The following is a 24430-nucleotide window of genomic DNA, read 5'->3' as shown; positions in this document are numbered from 1 at the left end:
AGTTGTTCTCTGCTGTTGTTCTGTACATAAATCTTAAAGAAACTAATAGAAAAAGCCAACAGCTAAATAAGAGGGTTCTGTGTGGGGATGGGAAGAGATGGTAGAGGAGCAGCAAAGGGAGAAAGCAACTTGGTTATCTGTTACCTGGAGTCTTGAATCACAGTGATTAAATCAAACCAACCCAAATAATGAAGTACGAGAAGCTGTACTCCACTGTCCTTCCTAAGGTGGAAGGCAGAGGGCACGTGCATGAGGGATGAATAGACATAAATATATGCATGTATTTCATACACTGATTGGTTCCACAAGACCTATTACAATATTCTGTAAGAGTAAATAATAAACTATCAAGCAGAGTGATAGCAAAAACACTAGGTTAAATAGAAAAAAAACTAGTTTTGAAACTGGCTCTGGCACATTTAACTAAATAACCATGGAGAATCACATGGAGGGTCCTCATGTTCTTTTTCGACATTTCGACATATTTCCTCATGCCTGAAAGGAGCTGGTGAGACTAAGTGAGACTATATGAACTCTAAGACCTTTCTGTTTCCAATAATTGTTAGTCTGTGGTCAAGCAAACAGTCCTTTGCTCTCTCTCCAAGTATGTAAGCCCCACTACCCCCTATTTTTGTCAGGCAGGTGGCTTCAATGGGCAAATAAACTCTCTCAAAAGCTTTTTCCAATAGGACTATTAGTTCTTTCTTACATAACATGTCTTCATGAATAAAAGAAAAAAAACATAGTCTATAATGTTCTTAGCAATCACATATTTTAACTAGATCTATCTCTTGAGGGTTGGGGGTAGAGAGGGAGGAATAGAACAGTTTTTAGATTTGCTAAGATTAAGTTCAACCATCAGATCTGTCACTTGTTAATTGTGTGATCATAAGAAAGTTTTTTTAACTTTGGCTCTCCTTTGTCTTATTTATGAATTTTAGAAAATAATAGCACCTACCTTATGAGGTTGTTAGAGAAATAAATGATATAATGCTCTTAAAGCTTTTGGCATAAATCCAACACATAGTGCTTCAGAAATGTTTATAATTAACATTATTATCTCTTAATAAATAACTTTCTCATCAGAATAATTGTAGGAGTAGGAGTGGGGACAATATTTTCTTTTAATGTTTGTGTATGTATATGCTCCTGTCTTGGCATTTTGTAGCTTTGTTTGACACTTGAAGAAAAGAGGGTGACAGTGAAACATTGAAAATATTGTGAAATGTCGCAGTCTGTTTTATGATCAGATATTTTAAATGTCTTCAGTGTTCATAAGGTATGTTATTTTCTTTGCAAAGCCTGACACATAGCTGAGCCTGCTACATTTCTTTTCAGTGATTATTGGCCCTAATAATCCTGTGAGTGGATTTGCAGAAGATAGTGCTGCCTTGGCCGAGGGTGTGTCAGACCTCCAGGAGGTGGTGTCTTTGAAGGAGCGGATGGCGAGGTACCAAGCAGCCGTTTCCAGGGGTGACTGCCGCAGCTTCTCTGCCAATGTAAGCTGCTCCTGGTGGTCTTGTATTAGGCAAACTGCTTGTTGTCTGCTGTTTATATGCCCTCTTTTTATTGCAATATAAGAATACTTTGGGACAATGGGATAAAGAAGAAAAAGCACAGAAATAGTGTGACTCAAATTTGTAAAATCTAAATTTAAGCTTCAGCTCTGCTACTCATTAACTGTATAAATTTGGGTTACTCTCTTAACCTGTCTCAGATCTTCAGTTTTCTTAACTGAAAAATGGGAATAACCATCTACCATAGATGGGCTTAGTGAGGGGTCAAAGAGATAATATATTTGTAAAAAGCCATGGAGTACTGTATAAAGGTGTTATTATTCCCACCATTATCATTTAACCTATAGCTATTCTCAGAAAGGCTGGGGATTAATTTCAAATTTTAATAATGTGGGCCTGTATGCCTCCCTCCTTGGTCTCATGAATAGTTCATTTAAATTCACTACCAGTATAATTTTCTTTTGCTTTTCTCTTTTCTTTATATGTACTAAAATCTATTAGGTGTAGGTTAATCAACATAAAAATGAGGGAGATTAGCAGTGTAGGGACTCTGCTAAGCCAATTATTATTATAGGAAACAGAAGAATTTAGTAAGGCCACCAATTTTTAGAGCCAACACATAATAAAATCATATTCAAGAGAATTTCTGTTTCATGTTCTGTGGTCTTCACTCCAGGGGATTTGGCGAGTCATTTTATTAGTAGCAGCTTTATAGCTTAAAGAAATATAAAGATACTATTTTGTAATTATGATCACCAATTAGCAAAATTGTTCATTTAATTAAAAGAGAAAGAATAGCTAAAATGGGTGGAATTCTAAAACAGCTACTCTTACCATTTTTAAAAAATTATTTAGAAACAAGGCTGACTGTGCCAAACTCATTAACAATGTTGCAATTCTAGATGACATTTAAGTTTTTACATAGTCATTAAAATCCACTTTAGATGCAGAACAGATTTTGAATGAATGTAAAGAAATGGCAAGTCCCTAAGATCACTTCCAAAACAAATAGTATCACTCCAGCATCTCCTGCCATTCTTCTTAGATAGCGCCCCCTGCTGGCTCTTCAAGGAACTTTAGTACAAATTAGTATTCTAAACTGGTGAAATGATTCTTGGGGAAACAAGTTGATTTTGAAAATACCTAGTTAAAGACTGGATATTTAGTAAAACATCTTTTATTTATTAAGGTATTCTTCCATGAACTAGGGGAATATGCCATAAAACCATAAAAACTTGTGTAGGACATGATTTGCATTTAAAATGTGCAAAAAAGAATATTTAAACTGGACACATGAAGAAACTAAATTGTCACAGACACAAAGCCTTTTTAAAATTTAATCTTTATCGTATTTTTGTCCATTACCATTTAGTCTCCTTATACCCCCTGCCCCCACCAATCACCACGCTGTTGTCTATGTCCGTGAGTCCTTTGTACTTTTCGCTCAATCCCTCTACTGGAACTTCCCCCACCCCAACTAGCTAATATAATTCTATTCTGAAGCTCTTTCACATATAAGAAACTTAACAATACGTCTCTTTCCTGCCAATTTACAAATAAAAAAACGTAGGAAAGTGATTTATGGAGATCATGTAATTTGTGACAAAGCCATGCTCAATTTCTTGTCTCTTGACTTCAGTGCTCTTTTAACTATATTCAACTGCCTCCCCTTGTACAAGAAAGCATCTTGGGCCAAACAAATGCCCTACTATCTTATTATCTGGTTTGGCCCCAAGTGAATATTGTAAGAGGGAAAAAAAAAGAAACCATATTATCTCAGAGAAAGCCTGGAAAATATCTAAAGTGTTTTTCCTTTACTGTTTAGTCCTCTTATATCCTCCTCCCCACACAATCACCACTCTGTTGTCCATACCCAGGAGTCCTTTTTCCTTTTTGGTCGGCCCCTCCATCTTCTAATCTCACAGCCCCCACCCCCACCCCCACTCCCAGCTGTCATTCTGCTCTCTAGGAGTCTGCCCCCCAGCCCCCTAACCACCCCCCCTCCATTTTCCTTGTTAAGTTTGTTCATTAGATTCCACAAATCACTTGGCACTTATCTTTCTCTGACTGGCTTATTTCACTTAGCATAATGTTCTCCAGGTCCATTCGTATTGTTGCAAAGGGTAAAACTTAAACCAAATATTTTATATGCAAAATCTGGAAGTCACGGATTCAGCCCCAGACTCTATCCATTGCATTTCAGTCACGCTGAGATGGCTGACAATGATCAGCTTCCCGTTGTCTAGACTCAGCCAGATGGCATTGGACTGAACCTAAATGGAAGTCGTGCTCACGAAAAGGCAGCAGACTGCAGGAACCCCCTGGAAGAGAAGGGGAAAGGAACATTTGTCAAAAAACGAATTAAAATGCCAGATTCTGTGCTGTGCAATTTTATTTACATTATCTTCTGTAACACTCACAAGAAATCTTAGAGAAGCACATTGATATTCCCAGTTTATGAGAAATAAAGCTGAATTCCAGGAACTCTAGTCCTAGGTTTTAAGTGTCAGAACTGGGATTAGAATCACTGTCCAAACTCTCCAGCCATGTTATTTCTATTATGCCCTGGAACCCAAGGACAGTTCTTTGTAGAGAAATTTGATGATTATGTGATATATTTACCTATGTTTCAATGTAGGGTATTTAACTCATATTAGATTAGGTTCTGTGTTAAGTATTTGCATTCATTTAGTAAGATAAGTTTATTATTGGCATACCCATTAGATTCTAAATCTGACTCCAAAAATAGGATACCTCAAATAAGGATAAACATGAAAAGGCTCAAAACAAAACAATCTATGTTTTGTGGTTGGTTCCAAGAACATGGATTAGTTGGGATGTTTAGTACTTGGTGCTAAATAAGACAAAATCATGGGATGTGATCTCCATCTGGGCCAGCTTATGGCTACCAACTGCTCCTGGAATAATTCCTGCCATCTATCCCATACATGCGTAAACCTTCATTGACCTTCAATGGAAGCTGGTCAAGAAATTCTTAGCACCACCACTAACCTACAGCTTCAAGGACTTACCTCGCTGAGGTGGGTGAGCAGCGACTGTTGTGCTGCAGCAGTACCAGGAGTGGTAGAGAAGGCGGCGATGCTACCAGGAAAAATAACCAACTGTATGCATTTCTGCTGTGTGATTTGCTCTGTTTACAAAGCACAGTGCTAAAAGAAAGAAATGAATATATTTGTTTTTTAATCCATTCAGTAGATAAGAAGCAACCAGTTCAGTATAGGAACTGGTATTTTTGAGAAAAGGCACAGAATAGGAAAGTGCCCAGTCATTAGCATAATTAATGGGGTTTACTAGGATAATTTGCACATGATTGAACATTGTTTATACTTGTTGGAAAAAGTAAGGTTCTTCTTAACAATAATTACCTTAATTTCTATAATTTAATATTTATACACAAGGTGGGGAAAACGTAGGTTTACAGTTATAATACTAGTAAATAATACAATAACCAATCAATAATAATACAAGAATCAACTCTGTGTTTCCCAGACTCACAACTATAAACCTGCTTTTGCCCCACCCTGTATTTTTTATATATGATCAACTGAGGAAGGCTGCTTATGTAAATTAAATGGAAGGGGGATTTGAAAAATTGTAGCCTTAATTCACGCTTCCCCTTCATTATCTTAAATCTCAAAAGGAATACCATCCCTTCCCTTGACTTCAATAAGTATCAAATAGCAGTAATTGACGACAACTCATACATGGAGTGTGTTGCAGAATCTGACAGACGTATAAGTGTACAACATTATCCCTTCTTTCCATAGAGCCAGGGTGCATATTCTTAACTACTTCACAGTTCATGTCACTGGGAAAGGTTATGAACTTAATGAAGCAACCACTTGAAAACTTGCTAGAATTTACATAATCTTGTGTATTACCATAATTTAATGTCTAATATTTTGGAATATGAGGAAACCCAAGATAGTAGCTTTATTTTTAGTATCTCTTTGAGAGAGAGGCTACACATGGGAGTAAAGATTCCAGGTCCACGGAAGCCCACAGTCCATGATAGGGGAGCCTCAGCTCACCAGCATCCTGGGCATCCAGTTACTTTCATGTCTCAAGGTTTCCAAGGTTATGTCAGGACAAGGCCAGACCTCAGAAGACCTACTGTGGTTTGAAGTGTTGCTGAGTCTCCTTCCAGTTCTAAGGAGACCTGGAGGAGGAAGGTTTGGCCTGAGGTCTGCTTGCTTGAGAGTTGCCTTTCCCGTCCGAGCCTGAGTGCCTGCTGGGCTGAGAAGTGTGCTAAATTTTTAAAACCAAAACCCTTGAGTTATAGCACTTCCCATAAAACCTGACAAGACTCTGCAGTGTTTTTCAAGTCATTGCAAATATTGCCTATTGAAATAGACTCCCTCATCTGTAAACTGCCAGTGATAGACTAAAATCCTTATAATCTTAACCCCACCCCACCCCCCACCTACCTCACACACCAACGCTAAGAGCTGAGGCCTGGAGTAGTAGAGCTGCAGTTTTTCTGCCTGTCCTTTAAGGCTTACAAGGATTGACAGACAGCTATGATTAAGGCAGACAGATACAAGTTCAAATTCCTGCTCCAACTCTCACACCTGAGCTGTGAGCACTTAGCAAGTTGCCTTCCTGTTCCAAATCTAAATTTCCTCATTTTAAAATCAAGATGATAATTGTCCATATCTCACAGAATATGGAGAAGCATCAGATGACAAAATATGTGTAAGTACATAACAATTCACTCTGGACTATTATTAAGTAGTTGTTATTATTGCTGGTATTAATATTTTTGCATACAAGATACTCTGAGGCTCTTTTGTTTATCCTTGATGATTTAAATACATTTTGGAGCAAATCAAATGTTTTTAATATTCTATATGTTGCCTATAACATTTGGGATTTTAATGACGACCTTATTGGGTTAAAATTGAATCCATTATTCTAATTTCTACCAGTCTGTGTATTAGTGGATAAATGCATTTTAATACTTCTAATCTCCAGGCATCAAAATCTGAGAAAAAGAGAATTAACTCAATATTTTGAATATTCTTCTAACTTTAATATCAAAAGGCAGATAAATAAGAAAATAACATGAGATTATTTTTATTAAAGGATTCTGTAAGGGTCTATGAAAATAATTGTGTGTTAATATCTTTTTCAATATATCACCCATTGCTAATTGTCAAGTATTAAAAAATAGCATGAGAATCTTATCCTGAGAAAATATAAAGCTGACTTTTCCTTTTTCTTAAATTGTCCTAGATGATGGAGGAATCAGACATGTGCACAGTGCCCGGTGGTTTGGCCAGAGTGAAGAAACAATTTGAAAAGGACCAAGTTGCTTCTTCCTGTCATACCTTTTCTCAGTACCAGCACCAGCTCCAGAACAGATCTGAGCAGGTAACACTACTGCAGTTAATGGATAAGTCATGTATGATTGAAATGTTCCCATTTCAGGGCTGATGTGGGCACTGCCACTACCACCACCCCCCACCTCTTTACTGGTGCATTTATTTTAATTCCTCCTGAACAAAAATGGTAAATTTTAAGTGTTTTAGGAAACCATTTTTAAAGCATGTCAGTGTATTGATTTACTTGCTTAGAGCATTTTGACACATTTTGGGGGTGCCATGCTGCAATATATTTCCTCTCAGCATCTAATATTTCAAACATAAATGGAAACTAAAAAGCCTAGGTTAGTCAACAGGCAAATAGAAATGTTGCATGCAGTGTTTATATGGAGCCTCTGTTTCAAGGCTGTACTCCTAGTCAACCCTCCACTGGTTGTTGGCACAGATAAAATCTGAAGCACTATTCAACCGTCTATTATGATGAGTTTTCTGTTTTCTTTAAAAATCATCAAAGACTGCCTAGTGGAATGCAGATGTTATATACAACTACATAATGTTACCTTATATGAAATATTTCTTTTCCATTTTATTCTTCCATTATCATGTATCACTAAATATTATCATGGGATATACGAGTATTTTTGCATGTAAGAATCTAAGTACTAAAACTCATTAGACTGAGCTTGTCACTTTAAAACAGTGATTGCATTTTAAATAGCTATACTTAGGCCCATGCTTTCCATGAGGAAGAAAGTAACCAGAGTGTTTCTGAAATTTTGTAGTGGGAGATGAAAGTGAGTATTTTTTTAAAAAATCCTAGGATATTTAGAGTTGCCTAAGTTTTAAAAAACAAGGCAACTGGGTGTGTTTAGTAGGGGTAGTGTATCCGATTGATTAATTAAAAATCTGATATGTGAAAAAGTATTTGTTTTTCATATGGCTTTGTCTGGAAAATTTAAAATGTGCAATATAGGTAACAATATTTACATGTATGTAAGATTTCTTTTCATTTTACTTAGGAAACACAATGTAAATAAGAAATTAAGATTCGGATATACTTGTAATCTAATATATAGCTGTGGCAACATAAGGGCCCTTGAGTCAATTATGCATGTTTACTTAAAATTGGTCAATAATATGAAATACAGTCATCATTAATAATTTAAGCAACTGCCCTAACTGATGTGGCTCAGTGGGTTGGGTGCCATTCTGTGAACCAATATGTCACTCGTTCAATTCTGGGTCAGGGCACATGCCTGGGTTGTGGGCCAGGTCCCTAGTTAGAGATGTGAAAGAGGAAACTGATGTTTCTCTGACCCATCGATGTGTCTCTCTGTCTTCCTCTTTTCCTTTCCCTCTTTCTTAAAATAAATACAATCTTTAAAAAATAAAAGTAAAAAATAATTTAAGCAACAGATTCTACACAGAAATGTAGGTATTTACAGGGCCTCTAGTTTGATTGGAAGTGCTAGAGTGTAAAGCCTACAGGACTTGTAGATCCGAGTTCACAGCCCACTCCTGCTAGCAGCTGAGTGACACAGACACAGAGCCACACTCAGGGGTGGATGGCTGCATATTTACACAGGGCCTCATTCTTAGGACCCTGCACTTAGCTTAATGTTCCACTGTCATCATCCTGAAATTCTTAATAATCTCTTTTCAAGGGGCCCACATTTTCATTTTGCACTGGGTCTGGCAAATTATGTGTCCAGTACTACATGAACTAAATTCATAACCCACTGAAGCCTCAGCTTCTGATGAGGAAGATGAAAAACCTGTTGAGTGATTTTTGTATCTCATGAGATTATTATATAGGTTAAATAATAACCTATACAAGGTTAATATAACCTTTGTTATATATACGATAACAAAGGATAATTTCTGTGAATGTACTTCATTATCTATGAAACTTGGAATCGTTTAGGACTCTAATATTACAAAAGACAGAAAATCCAACCAAAAATGGCTGAAACTAAAAGCTACATGATAGATTCATCAAAAGGCAATCTTATGGAAAGAGGTAGAATGTAAGATCCAGGGTATTCTAGAGAGCTGGCTTATACTAACTCTTCAACTATTAAATTATTAGGAATTTTGCTTTCCAGATGTCATGTGAATAGCTTGAAACTAGCCATAGTGAGAATATTTATGCCAGGGAAATTGGCAAATGCAACAAATCAAGGATTCCTTCCTTCCTTCCTTCCTTCCTTCCTTCCTTCCTTCCTTCCTTCCTTCCTTCCTCCCTCCCTCCCTCCCTCCCTCCCTCCCTCCCTCCCTCCCTCCCTTCCTTCTCCTTCTTCTTTTTGTTTTACACCCATGTGTAAGTATGTACTACCCTACCACTGATGTAAGGGCTCCAAGTATATGCCTAGCATGGTGGCTAAGCACAGAAACTGAAGTCAGATCACTTGTGTCCAAATTCCTGCTCCATCATTTATTAGCTGTGTGACATTAGGCAAGTTTCTTAATTTCTCTGTGTATTAATTCCCTCAAATATAAAATCAAAGTTATAATAGTTCCTCCTTAATAGGTTTGTTAAGATTAGATTAGTTATATTTGTAAAGTGCTTAAAATTGTGCCTGGCCCATTGTGAGCACTGCACAAGTGTTTGTTTAAAAAAAGTTAAGTATTGCCTTGATTGTATTTCTTCTTTTTAACCTCTCAGCCTCATTTCCTCTGAACTGCCTCCATTCTCACCCAGATTTCCCCCAAATAGATGTAAAAAGGTGCAGGAAAAGAGTAAGAATTCTTTTTTCCAGAAGCCCCAGGAAAAGGGCTTAGCACATCTAACTAGCTCTAAATGAAACATACATGACCCTCCTAGCACTAACTGCTGTAGCCAGAGGATGCTGGTTGGCTGAGGCCTCTGTACCTGTTTACCAGAATGGAAATATTCAGCACATGTGGTTATCAATGAAGAAAAAATTACTACTAGGTAAAAACAAAGGCAACCAAACAAACCATATATGTTCACAGTAAACTCCTTGCAAATATAGTTTATTATTATAAGATATAGTTGCTGTTCTATGAATATGAAATACTAATGTGTGTAGGAATAGCAAAAAACCAACCATGCACTTGAAGTCAAATCTGCATGTCTCTGGGCCTGTAGTGACCTCTGCATTTCATTATCCACACTTAAAAATTCTAGTAACACCCAATAATTTCATGAGCAATAACTAAACCTAATTCATAATGTAATATAAGTAAAATATAAAGGAAACATATGTAAAAATAAACTAGTAAATACCATTTATTAAACTGTATGCTAAAGTCTATGGGAAAATGAAGGAAAAAGTTACCTGCACCTTAGAAAATTAACAATTTTAATTTAATTTAATTCCTTATTGGAAATTTGAAATACATGTCCAATATGGTAATAGAGTAGAAAATGGAGAAAAATTGTATTCTAGATATTAACTCAAACTTTTAAAGCTATCAGATACATTCTAAAAACCACTTCCTTTATCAGCACAGATTGAGGACAAGATGTTTACTGGCAGAGACAGTTAATTCTGCCTTACCTAAGCTGTTGTCGGCTCTAATAGTATGTCAGTCTTTTGCTTGTTAAACATACTTGAGATTTGTTTCTCTGCTAAGTCTGCCCCTGGCCCAATATATATATATATATATATATATATATATATATATATAGTTAACACATAAAATTAATATTAATTTGGAATTAAGAAATTAGTATTAATTTGAAAGAATTAAGAAAAAGAACATTTCTTTTAGATTTCTGACAATTTAATGTCACCATTAGTAATAATTTCATAAGGTATAATAATTAAGTCCAATCTGCTTCTTTTCTTCCTAATGTATTGAACTCAGATGTTTCAGCATAATTAGCTGACAATTTAGTATCAGTTTGGGAGATCAGCAATGGGGCTAAACAAGTTTTCAAAATTAAACTCTCTGAGGTTAAAGATCCCTTCTCTTTGCTAACTGATCAGACTGCTTTATACTTATTATAAAAGGAGGTCTGAAATAGAAAAAAAATGAGGTACAAGATACAGAAATATCCACTTATGCCAGACATTTTAAATTTGGGATAATATCTTATTTATGTATTCTAGACAAGTCATGCTTTCTGGCTCTGCCTGTGTCACATGGAACAGCATCACTGTGAGCCTGTGTGGTATCTTTATGTAAATTAGAAAAAGGAGCCGCTCTGGCCAATGGGGCTTCTGCATTTGGGAGGTGCAGGTAGAAGGGTCAGCTTCTTAAAGGAATGCATTATTATTTGGCTGTGGTAGTTAGTACTAACCATTTTTAACATTACCTGTTTAGATTTTGCCTTTCAAAACAGCCATTACTGATTTCAATATTTATGAATGAAACCCACCCTCCTAAGGGATTATAAACACTCAGTTTTTCACCTTTTAATATTTAGGTTAGAAATATCACACCAGGATTGTTCCTGGCTTTGCCTTAGGACTGAGTTCTTGCATTCAATGTCAGCGAAGGTATTTGTTATCCTTACTGGTAGAATGAAAGGACATTTTAGAGGGATGTTTTTAATCCACTTACTACAACAGGTTCCATTTGAGAAGAGCATTCAGAATAATCTGTCCCCTCATCCTTAAGAGGGTGTGTTAAAATATGCTGGAGCAGGTTAGAATAAATGTATTATTGGCATGAAACTGCCATTGTCTTTTTTCCACATTCATTTTCACTTGCCCATCCTATCATTTCTGGTTTTTAGACATTCTTCCTCTTATTTTTCCTTTTTGCACACAGCTTTATTGAGATACGATTTACATGCCTTAAAATCCATCCTACAATTCAGTGACCAGAATACTTACATAGTCATTCAGTGTCAACACAAACTAATTTTAGAACGTTCCCATTGCCCCAGAATAAACCATGGACCCATTAGCAGCCTGAGTTGTTCATTCTTTGTGGAATAGTCTCACACCCAGGGTTTGATTTTCACCTTCTCCTGTGAATTTCTTCTTCGTTTTCTTCTACACATATTTATTCAGTACTGAGTAGCTGTTTGCTTATTAATTGTGAAGTTCTAGAAGCCTCTTCTTTTCTGGAGTTGCTTTTGTATTATTTTTAAGTGGCTCAAGTAGAGAAGAACAGATGGAGTTCCCAAATTTTCAGGCATAATCAGAGCAATACAGAGCTTAGGTAATTGCTTTCATGTGAAAATGGCCGTCCTGAATCCATGTCAAGAGTCGGAAGTATTCATGACCTTCACTCCCTGCTGCCACATCTGATGTGGACCAGGAGGGAGCTGCAAGAGACAATGTGTTTCCTTCCACATACATCTGCTGCTGCAGAAATCCTAATGTCGACATCAGTGCTCTCTGAGGTTATTTGGATTTGGAACCATCCCTGGACAATTTTAGGTTGATAGAAATCATTTTTGACAGCTTGTGACAGATGTAATCTGACATCTGTGTGTTTTAGACTCTTTAAAGGTGACCTGTAATTATTTTTTAGCCAACTACGCATATTTTTATCAGCTTAATGTCCACATTGCAAATCATTTTTCAAAAATGTGCTTTAAACCTACCTTTAGCTTTCTACCAAATTCATAACTTTCAAGGTCATAGATTGCTATTAAGTGCTCCAGCCTAACCTAGATCTGTATCAACATACAAGGTTGTGACCAAAAGCATGTCTTATATTGTCTTTTAATTGTGTGCACCAATTTTAAATAATTATTATAATTTAAAATAACCTTACTCAAAATAAGACAGCTTAGAGTAATGGTTAGGCCTGTTGGGTCTGAAGTCAGACATCTCAGGTTATAATCTTCTGAGTTAGCCACCTAATCTCTTCTGTAAAATGATGATGAAGTAATGGGTATGTTTTAAGAATAAAATGAGGTAGTCCCTGTAAAACTCTTACTATAATGCTTGGCATATATAACTTGTTCAATAAACACCAGCTATATCTTCAGCAGTATTAACAATATAGCCAAGAGAGCATCATCTAGTGGTAATTATTCTCAAAGTGGAATTCGATTCATAAACATTTTATGTATATGTAAAAAAGACAAAGATGGATGACATCATTCAGTGCCTCATATCTTAGCTTTCTTTTCAGTTCTTTGGACCTGGGCATATGTTGCTCTGGAGTAATCAGTAACTTTAGTGCATGTTTTAAAATTGTAATAGCAGGTCTTCTTTTGAGGAAAAAAATGCTTACCCCTGATTCTAGGAAATGACAAGATGAGGGGACTCTGGGGAGGCAGAAGAGAGGAATGGGCCTACACTGAGCTTTGCACAAGTGCACCGCAGCCCTGGGATGCATGCCGTCGGGAAAGTCTGTTTTTCAAGTGGGAACAAATGAAGAACACAGCATTTAGTTTTGAAGTCTGCTTTATTCACAGCATTGTGACAAGATGTACCGAGAATAATATAATTAATATGTGTATTGAATCAGGCAGGAGAGAAAAGGCCACTACACTGCTTGAATAAATGAGGAAAAGAGGAAGAGTTGAGGGAGTATTGATTTTTGTCAGTTTCTACGAATGTTGTGGTTTCTCAGCATGTTTTAGCTGATGAATGGAAGGGAAAGAAAAGTATTTGTGAGGGATAAAGACTATGTCATGGCATTTTCTGGTTTGTGCAGTTGAAGCAATGAAGATAAATGTATTCTTACAATTGTCTTAATAAAATACAGCAAGTATTTTTCAACCTGAGTGCTAATATGTACAAGTGCTAAGAAACAAGGACTCCTATTTGCTGGAAAAGTGTTTCTTTTCCTTTGACACAGGCCAAGGAGTCATCCTGACCTTTTTCCAGATAGGCTGGTGTGACACAACAAACCTCACGTTGGCTGAGTGACCCCAGCAGAGTCCCATGCTGCTGAGCTTAAGTGTGGTCTCAGGGAAGCACAGACGAGAAAGGACACATGCCTTAGCCCTCAGAAGCTTGCAAGTAAGGCTAATAGGGAGGTTAGACTTAACAGTTTTGCTCTGTTAAAAATTAAACTTTAACAACAAATCTTTCACCTCTTTTCCCTTCCAAATGCAGTCCCTTGAAGCTGTTTATCTTCTACAACTCTTTCTCAGTGACTGTTTCTGAGTGCACTTTGGTGAGGAAAGAACATAAAATTAACTTTTGAATGCTGACTCAGAATCAGAAGACCAACTGTTTGCTAAGTAAATCAAACAAAACAATGGCTTCAACCAACTAAGGCAGGGGCGTCAAACTCATTTTCCCCAGGGGCCACATCAGCCTTGAGGTTGCCTTCAAAGGGCCAAAAATAATTTTAGGACTGTAAAAATATAACTACTCCTTAATTGTTGAGGAGTTGAAATTATATTCAGCCCATGGAAAGGCAACCACAAAGCTGATGTGGCCCCTGGTGAAAGTGAGTTTGGCACCCCTGATAAGGTCTATAATCCACCTGAGGCCTGATCTGCACAAGCTGGTTTATACAGAATTCAGTTGATTGGTATCTGTTAACCAGAACTGCCCAGTTCCTGACTGTGCCACACAGCAGTCCAGCTATGCTTTCCACTAATCACTCAGTTTTTCTTTCAATTCAGCAAGACTAGAAATACAAACTCTGATCTAGCTGTGGGTTTCTAGATGAATTTAATGAATTGACTGTTAATTTAATGAGTTGACTGTTTATTTTGGGGTTTGGTTTTTTGGGGGGGTTGCCTTCACTCTTGCATTCAGACTTATCTCTGTTATGCTCATGTTTGCCCATTTTATTAACTGCCTTTCACACCTGTGTCCTGGCCACTGCTGCCTTGCCACTTGCAGCCGACGACCTCCTAGGATTCTATGCCCATCTATACCTCCTCCCTTCCTATGTATGTCGTATGTCCACCGTCCTATAGTTCTAGAGGTAGGTCATGGTGGAATGTAATTCAACTCTTTAACAATTAAGGAGTAGTTACATTTATAGAGTCTTAAACATTACATTTGGCCCTTTGAAGGCAACCTCAAGGCTCATGTGGCCCCTGGTGAAAAATGAGTTTAACACCCCTGAACTAAATAAAATGATATAAATGAACTGAATAAAATTATTAAAACATTAAAATAAACCAATTAAAACTAAACTAAAAAATAATGAAAATATTACTTTAGGCCACACATTAATACAGCAAAAATTACTAATTAAAATTGAGATTTAACTTCTATGGGTCATTGTAATCATTCATTAAAAATCCTTTCATTGTATGAGATTATACAATCTATACACCTAATGCCTCTCGAGTTTGTACCTTTGACATTTCTATACAAAAAAATACTATTTTCTGAAAGACACAGAACTTAATTATAAAGTGATAAACTTTATTAAATGATGCAAACATGCTCATAGCTGTTTGACTCTTTAGAAAACTAAGCCAATGTGTGGTCTCCCCCAGGGCTACACGGTGTGCCCATAAAGTACAATGAAAATGCTTTCCATGATCCACTGACATTAATAATATTACTTAAGAGCCACACATTGTAACTCTCAACCTCTGTTCTCCCCAGATGGAAATGATGGTAATTGCTAACTGTCTGCTGAGATGTGACCATAAAGTCTCAGTCACGGGTCCCTTTGCAGCTTCCGATTTCAGCTTCTCTCTGCAGTCTGTGGGTTACTCCTACTAACGCATGGCGGGACTCACCCTCCCTCCCTACGGCCGCACTGCAGGCCATCCCAGGGCATTGTTATTAAGGGAAAACCCATTCCAACCCCACACTGGGAAGACATTCACAAAGTGTTTGCCTGGGCTTTTTGTGAAAACTTCATCTTCTTGGTAAAATAGTGCAATCTGTCCAGTACGTGCATTCAGCCTGCAGTCTCTTACTGTGCCATTAATAACTAAACAAATGAGTCTGCCTGGTCACTGGGGGTGGTTTAGAAATATCACCAGATGAAGGGTGCCCTGACACTGTTTCTCAGGCAGCCACGCCTTACTGGATAGGACAGATGCCCCTAAGTAAGGCTGAGATGCAAGTACAGATTCAAATGCTTCCACAAAATCCTGAATTGGTTACTTTTTCTTTCCATGATTTACCTTACACGTTCTCTGAAATAGGATTTGTAGGAGCAATCTTTACCCCCAGTTATTGGAGAACCACAAGCACAGCTTTTCTTCTCAATGGCGTTGTGGAGTTCCGGTTTCTGTAAACCTATTTGTTCTTATAGAATCCATTTTCAATTTCCCTGCAGGAGACAAGCCCATGTACAGATATACCTTTTATGTCTTTAAAGTAAAATGAGTTGGGATTGCTTTAGGAAAAAAAGGAGTGGTGTTATCCTTATCTCAGGGCCAAGAATTGTTGAGGGTGTATCACCTGGACCCTTTCCCCAAAACACATAAGCACAACACAGAGTTTCAGTTCTCAGCATCAGAACAGATGCTTCAAAAAGTACTTGATGTTGATAAAGATGCAAAACACAGGATCTTGTCATTATGCAATTTTATGTTTCTATGGGAGGGAATGGACATTTTAGGGAAGTTGGAATAGAAGAAATACATTTGTATAGCCTCTTCTTCAATAAGAAGTCTCATATTAGTTTAAAAAAATGCAAATGTACTCTTGATATAATTACACTGAAAGATATATGCAGTGGGTTATAATATACTAACAATATTATTTTTAATTGTTATCATAGAATAGCAATGCTACAGAATTTAAGCTCTTGATTTTCCTCATTTTTAAAAATATATTTTATTGATTATGCTATTACAGTTGTCCCATTTCCCCCTTCACTCCCCTCTACCCTGTACATCCTCTCCCACCCATATCCCCCCCTTTAGTCATGTCCATGTGTCATACTTATAAGTTCTTTAGCTTCTACATTTCCCATACTATTCTTACCCTCCCCCTATCTATTTTCAACCTACAATCTATGCTACTGATTCTCTGTACCTTTCCTCCTCTCTCCTCCTCCCACTCCCCTGTTGCTAACCCTCCATGTGATCTCCATTTCTGTGGTTCTGTTCCTGTTCTAGTTGTTTGCTTAGTTTGCTTTTGTTTTAGTTTTAGGTGTGGTTGTTAATAATTGTGAGTTTGCTGTCCTTTTACTATACATGTTTTTTTTTTTATCTTCTTTTCTTATATAAGTCCCTTTAACATTTCATAAAATAAGGGCTTGGTGATGATGAACTCTTTTAACTTGACCTTATCTGAGAAGCACTTTATCTGCCTTCCATTCTAAATGAGAGCTTTGCTGGATAGAGCAATCTGGGATGTAGGTCCTTGTCTTTCATGACTTGGAATATTTCTTTCCAGCCCCTTCTTGCCTGTAAAGTCTCTTTGGAGAAATCAGCTGACAGTCTGATGGGAACTCCTTTGTAGGTTACTGTCCCCTTATCTCTTGCTGCTTCTAGGATTCTCTCCTTCATTTTTACCTTGGTTAATGTAATTATGATGTGCCTTGGTGTGTTTCTTCTTGGGTCCAACTTCTTTGGGGCTCTCTTGAGCTTCCTGGATTTCCTGGAAGTCTATTCCTTTGCCAGACTGGGGATATTTTCCTTTATTATTTGTTCAAATACGTGCTCAGTCTGTTGCTTTTTCCTCTTCCCCTTCTGGTACCCCTATAATTTGGATGTTGGAACGTTTAAAGATGTCCTGGAGGCTCCTAAGCTCCTCCTCATTTTTTTGAATTCTTATTTCTCCATTCTTTCCTGTTTGTTTGTTTTTTTTCTTCCTTCTGGTCCACTCTATTGTTTTGAGTCCCAGTTTCCTTCCCATCATTATTGGTTCTCTGTGCATCTTCCTTCATCTCTTTTATGGTAACCTGCATTTTTTCATGTAATTTGCACCCAAAATCAACCAATTCTGTGAGCTTTCTGATCACCAGTGTTTTGAACTGTGCATCTGATTGGTTAGCTATTTCTTGGTTGCTCAAAAGGATGAGTTCTGGGGCACTGATTTGTTCTTCTATTTGAGCCATCACTCTCTGTCTCTCTCTCTCTCTCTCTCTCTTTTTTTTTTTTTTTTTTTTTTTTTTGGTCTGGTTGCTCCTGTTACAGTGAGGGGGCAGAGCCTTAGGTGTTCACCGGGGCTGGGCACCCCAGCCGCTAGATTGTGAGGTTGTATGTGGGGGCGGGAGCAGGGGTGGGAGGAAACAATGGCGGTACCCCCACTCTCCTGGGATCTCAGTCCCTTCCCTGGGATCCTGGGCTGTGCGCTCTGCCCTGGTCCACAATTGCAGCCTCACTGGGTCTGCCAGTTGCCGCTTGCATACTCAGGGTCCACCCGCTGCGCCCCCCCCCCCTCCTGCCATGGCTCATGCTCTCAGTTTGCCTTAGGCACCCAGCTCTCCCTGCACTCCACATGCTGCCACCCACGCTCGTCTCTGCCCCTACTACTGGTCTGGATGAATGGGTCTACTTGAACTTCTTGGCTGTCTGACTTCCATTCAGATAAATTCTCTGTCAGTTCTGGTGTTTTTTCTGCCTCTAAATTGTTGTTGTTCTAATCTTGGTTGTGCATGGAGGTATGGTACATTCACCTATGCCTCCATCTTGCTAGAAGTCCAATTTTCCTCATTTTTGAGGAGCAAGGAAAATTGTGACGAAAGCAATCATTAACGTTGCAGAATTGTTATGTTTGTAGAACTTAGTAAAATCCGCAAAATTTCCCATACAGTTACTTTTATGAAAATGGGTGTTTCCTGTAAATACTTGACATAAGAAGATATTATTAGCTCTTTCTGCTACTTTTGGGTCTGGTATTTCCTCAAAATAAATTTATCCTCATGGGTCTTTGAAAATGATCTGATTGAGTCAGCGCTGTCTAGTCTTTGGGATGATTATTTGTTTACTACTTTGCATAATTTCAAATGCATTATCATGCTAAACAAACAAGGAAAACACAAAACCTGAGAAAAAGAAGTGACACTAAGAAATTCTGTCTGCTGCCCTGGCTGGGTTGCTCAGTAGGTTGGAACATTGCCCTGTATACCAAAACATTGTGAGTTCAATTCCCAGTCAGGGCACATACCTAAGTTACAATAATTTCTGAGAAGTAAGGTGTCTGAAAATATATGGAGAGAATTATAGACACATATAAAACTACTGTTTCGATATCATAATTAAATGCAAATATGTGGATTTCCTCCTATAACATTACTGGTGAGACAGACAATATCATTTTGCACAAACTGCAGATTAAATTACATAAACAAAATGATCATGGGCTCTGTGTTTGGCGTCTATGCTCATTATAATATCTTTTTATCTCTATATTACAATATTTCTTTTTTAAAGATTTTATTTATTTCTTTTTAGAGAGGGAAGGGAGGGAGAAAGAGAGAGAGAGGGAACATCAATGTGTGATTGCTGGGGGTCATGGCCTGCAACCCAGGCATGTACCCTGACTGGGAATTGAACCCACGACACTTTGGTTCGCAGCCCACACTCAAGCCACTGAGCTAAGCCAGCCAGGGCCCAATATTTCTTTGTATAATTTTGAGATATGTGATCAAATATTTATCCTTTAGTGTTTCATCAACCACAATACTTGAAATAAGTTTTAAGATCTGTTGTTATTCCTTTTTATTAAAGCCTTTTTGAATCTCATCTGCTCTGACCCATTTTTATAGAAACATTTGACTTCAGTCATGAGTTCCCAGCAGTGGGTAGGTGTGCTGCCCTTTGCAATGCACTGGTGCCTGTAATCTTAACTGGGACAAAATCCAGTCCGGGTCAAAGAGTATGTCCTCAAATTTCATCTGATTTATTTCTATTAATCATAGGAGTTAAATGGCTCAAGTTTTATTACCAGCTGATGTATATTTTTATGTAAAATGAAACTATTTATGCATCTACTTAAGCAAATAATTCCTTTGTCCTTTTTTGTAAGAACCTCTTTTCATTTTGAGAGCACTTTAATTCTGATACTGATTTTTGTATTTGTTGAATCTTTGCACTTGATGGCCCATATTATACTGATAGAAATGATGTTTTCACTGAATCACCAATCCTGAAAGAATGGAAACAAAATGTGTAGTTACCTGATGTAGTGGTGCAAAGGACATTATGAAAGAGCCAGTGATTTTTTAAGAATTAATATGCAATAAAAATTATTGCACATGATTATTAATTTTTGGACTCTTTGAAGACATGTCATAACTATGCAGTGGCTTTACCATATTTATTTACTTAAGGATAATGACTCTCCTTGCTTGTCTCTCCTTTATTTTATTTTTTAAATTAAATTTATTGGGAAATATTGGTTATATAATTTCCCAGTGTACAATCTTATAATACATCAGCTGTATATTTCATCATGTGCTCACTACCTAAAGTCTAGTTTCCTTCCATCCATATATTTGACCTCTTTTACTCTCTTCACCTCTCCCCACTCCGCTTCCCCTCTGGTTACCACCATACTGCTGTCTGTGTCTGTGAGTTACACTGTCTGCCCCAGCAAACCAATATCTCCTTACCAAATTACCTTTCTTGTTTAAATCAATCAGACTCTGATGCTTGAAATTGGGAGAAAATAGTAGATTAAATCACTACAGATGGTGGTATCAGTTCATGAAAGATTAAAAAAGATCACAAAGCCACTCTCTGGTCATGTCTTTATGAAAATACTTTTATGTCCTAGGGACCAGCATGATTTGGAAGAGTTGTAATATGCACAGGCACCTTTTTGCTTATTTCTCTCTGAATAATGCCCCCCCCCCACACACGTACCCCAAATCCACTTCTAGTGGGGGAAAAATGTATGCATGGGAAACTGCTTCCTTTTTAGTTTTTGGGTTTAATTCTATAATGAAAAATTCATGGTAAAATTCATTGACATAGCCACAGACAATCTACTTTTATTCAATCTTTTTTTCTTTTTTTGGCCTTGTTTACTATATATAAAGAGTTACTGGGAACATAGCAGACACAAAGCAATTGTGCAATGAATATTTTTAAAGTAAAGGCAGCAAATACTAATATAGCACTTATGAAACTGGATTTTGCATATATTAACTTACTTTTCACAATTACCTTCTGCACTAGGTACTATTTATTCCTCTTTTTGTAAAAGAAATGGACACATAGAATTTCTAAGTAACATCCAAAGAAAATGAGCAAATGTGATCATAATCGGGAAGGCTGACTCCAGAGTCTGTGCCTTCATTTTTTTATTCAGCTGATAGTTATTAAGCTGATAGTCGCTATATGTCAAGTACAAAAGATTCAATGATGAGTATGATATTATTTTGCCCTCAAGGAGCTCACTCTATCAGAAAGACAGCCATATAACAAATAATTACAACTGAAATATGGTAGGTTCTATGAGAAAAATATAAATGAAGTTTGCTAGGGCACAAAGAGGTTGTGATAAACTTTACTCTGGATAAAGGATTGTCAAGAAAGACATCTGATGGCAGAGAATGCTGCAGCTGAGACTTAAAATAATTTTTCATGAATATAGAATTGCATTATAGGCTAAAGGAACAACTTATGCAAAAGGTAAAATAGCATGATATTGAGGCATAAAGCTTGAGATGTGGGCAAAGGCCAGATAATAGAGAACATTATAGGCTATGCTAAATTTTCTTTTACTTTATTCTAGGATAATCAAGAACCATTGAAGAAACTTATACAGGGGAATAATATGAATAGATATGCATTTAAGAAAGACTGTTATGGCTCTATAGGATTGATATAAAGGGGGTCAAGGTTAGATAGAAGACTATATGTTAGGAGACTACTGAAATAGCAGATTAAATATATACATGAGAACTTAAATGAGTCGGAAGTTCTAGAACAAAGAGGGCATAGCCTCAAGAGATAATTAAAGATAGAGTTGGCAGGACTTATAAATCAATTGGAATTTGGTGAGAGAAGGGTAGTATGAAGAGGTATAAAAATTCTGTTTCTCTATTTTGGTTTACATTAATTAACATGAGATACATGTTACCTGTTATTTTTTTTTCTTCAGAGTTTTCAATCTTTGTGCAGGTTCTTTCTAATTTCACTTCTCCTTAAGACTCTAAATTTTAACCTTTTTTTATTGTATTTTATGTTTATTTATATCCTAGTACCTCTTTGGTTTTAAGATGTTTTTGTATATGTTAGATTGATATATATATATGTCATATTACATAAATACTTATGTATGTCAAATACATATATAGATTTAATATACATCTACATAAAACTTCTGGAAGACATTCTTTACTAAAAATTGAATGTTTTTATATAATTCTGTTTTTTAGTTTATAAAATAAATATCACTTATATAACTTACATGTTTAATGGCCCTGTTGATAGTGCATCTTCTATATATTCTTTCTATGCATCTTCAGCATTTTTGAACACTAGAATCTGGCTCCATAAACAATACTTTTCAGAAAGAAGAGGACATTCAGAATTCTAGGAGTTAAAGCCAGAATTGTTTACTCAGAAACCTACTTTTTTGATGTCAAATATTTCTATTTTTCAATTAAGTGTTAAAAAGTGATAGGTTTGCTCCAAATGGCTAAATATGACCAAAGCATAATTGTTTTGAGTCAGGGAACAGTTGAAATTAATTGAATGATGACACTTCTCTCATACAATAAGCCTGCATAATTCATGCATCCATAGGTATATATAAATATTCTCTCAAGAGAATTTCAAGCTCACTGAACCTTTTTATTCTATTAAATGTAAATGTACATATTTTTACATTTTGTGCAGATATAGACATAGATGAAAAGATAAATGACTGGTAGGTGTAGGTGCATAGATAGCTAGATAACAGATAGTTAGAAATATAACCACAGAAACATTTATTAAAACAATACTGGTAATGACTAGCACAATGTTATGGAGGTGGTTGATGCTCAATAGCTGTTGGCTGAATAAGAAAATGCATATTTGAAACTATATATGATCACTTATATTTAGGGATTCAGTATTTTAAAGGAAAAGCCACTGTCCTAATTTTCTTTATGCTTTTCATCACCAGTCCCTTAGGACACTGAAGTCCAACTTGTATACACTCACAGTTTTAGGCAGGACTACAACTAAACCATGTAAAACTGAGGGCTTTATTTCTGAGTATATCGAGTTATACAAAGAATCAAAACTAGTAGGGCTTTGGTCAAGGTGGTGGCATAGGTAAATGTGGTGGCATAGGTGAATGTGGTAGTAGGAGCCTCCTCAACCAAATCAAAACTAAAACAAAGCTACAAAACAACTATCATTCAAAACTGCCTGAAATCTAGCTGAACAGAAGTCTTATAACTAAGATACAAGTATATCTATAAGATCTGTCCATAATATCAAGCCATATGATATGAAAAATAGAGACATTTATTGAAGAAGATACCAGATACAAAAAACATTGTAAATAGGATAATGATGCCTCAGTCTCCTTCAAAGCTGGCACCTTGGGACCTCACACAGTTCTCCCAATCACCATCAGCTGCCCCATCTTATTTTCCTGAATCTCATTAAAAGTCTGAAATTTCTTCCCTTTCAAAGGTGATTTTGGTTTTGGGAAAACTCAGAAGTCACAGGGCACCAAATCTGGGCAGTAGGGGCTAAGTCAACTGGATAATTGGATGTTTTGCCAAAAATCTCTGCATGAGACATGATGAATGAGGGGGCACATTGTTGTAGTGAAGCTGCCAATCACCAGTTGCCCATAGCTGTGGCCTTCTGAATGATTCAAATAGTTTTTGTGTAGGAATGTTTAAGCTAAATGCAAAATATGATGCAGATTTATTGTTCTACTGGCTCAGTCATTTTGAATGTGACCACCACACAGTAAACATCTTCATTCAGTGTTGCCTACCACCTTCACTGACTAGTACAGTGAAGTGGTCATTGTTATACTCACCTACCCCAGTCTACTCACCTTGGCTACTCGGTTACATCAACAGGTCACCTTGGCAATGGGTCACACAAACCATTCTCATTATACTAGCAATGGCTGGACTTTTTCCAGACAGACTTTGTATAAAGAAGAAGCCACATTTAGACTGGTAGGAGAGGCAAAGACAAAATGGGCTGGTCTCACACCTATGTGTGGTGAAAAATCAGGAGGGGTATCTTGGCAGTGGCAGTACTCCCTGATGAGCAAGGGGCCCTAGCTCCACACTAAATGCCCGCAGCCCAGGGTTTCAATGCCAGGAAGAGATGTCCCTATAACTTTTTGCCTGACAAAACCAACAGAGATTGTAGCTGTGTGAGATAAAGGACTACTAAAGTCCCAGGAATTTCTCTTAAAGGGCTAGCACACAGACTTACTCAGACTCACTCACTCTGAGCTCTAGCACTGTAGCAGAGTTTCAAGAGGCCCTAGAGATATACCAGGGGGAACTGAACTTTCTGGCTTCAGGGTGAGGGCTGGAGGGGGAGCTTTCTCCCAGGCAAAAGAACCAGCAGACATCATTGTTCCATTTCTTGGCCCCCCCCAACAGAGGCAATAGGCAGGTGCCATATCTAAATCTCCATCAACCTGGCTAACACTGTTAGCCCACTCTGGTGATTTCCTAAGACCTTGCCCTACCCAACTTCAGGCCCATCCAGTGGGCCTGAGGCTTTTCCGTACAAACTGCCTCTTGACTCATGCTGTAGGCCTCCCTATAATCTCTCAAAGATTCACAGACCACAAACAAGGAACATCTGGCCTTGGCATGCCCCATTCCTCT

At 37.3% G+C, this 24430-nt stretch overlaps 1 protein-coding gene across 1 annotated transcript in view; it reads left to right on the top strand.

The window, feature by feature from the left end:
- Positions 1-24430, top strand: part of LOC114495183 (xin actin-binding repeat-containing protein 2) — a 72498-nt gene that overhangs the window by 23602 nt on the left and 24466 nt on the right. The window contains 2 exon segments of the mRNA XM_036023353.1: positions 1339-1499; positions 6774-6911. Of these exon segments, the coding sequence (XP_035879246.1) occupies positions 1443-1499; positions 6774-6911 (195 nt within the window). The 5' untranslated portion in view covers positions 1339-1442.

The sequence above is a fragment of the Phyllostomus discolor genome, chromosome 4 (genome assembly GCF_004126475.2).
Source record: "Phyllostomus discolor isolate MPI-MPIP mPhyDis1 chromosome 4, mPhyDis1.pri.v3, whole genome shotgun sequence".
Lineage (NCBI taxonomy): Eukaryota > Metazoa > Chordata > Mammalia > Chiroptera > Phyllostomidae > Phyllostomus > Phyllostomus discolor.
Note: the sequence above shows the minus strand (reverse complement) of the source record. Positions and strands in the feature narration are given on the sequence as shown.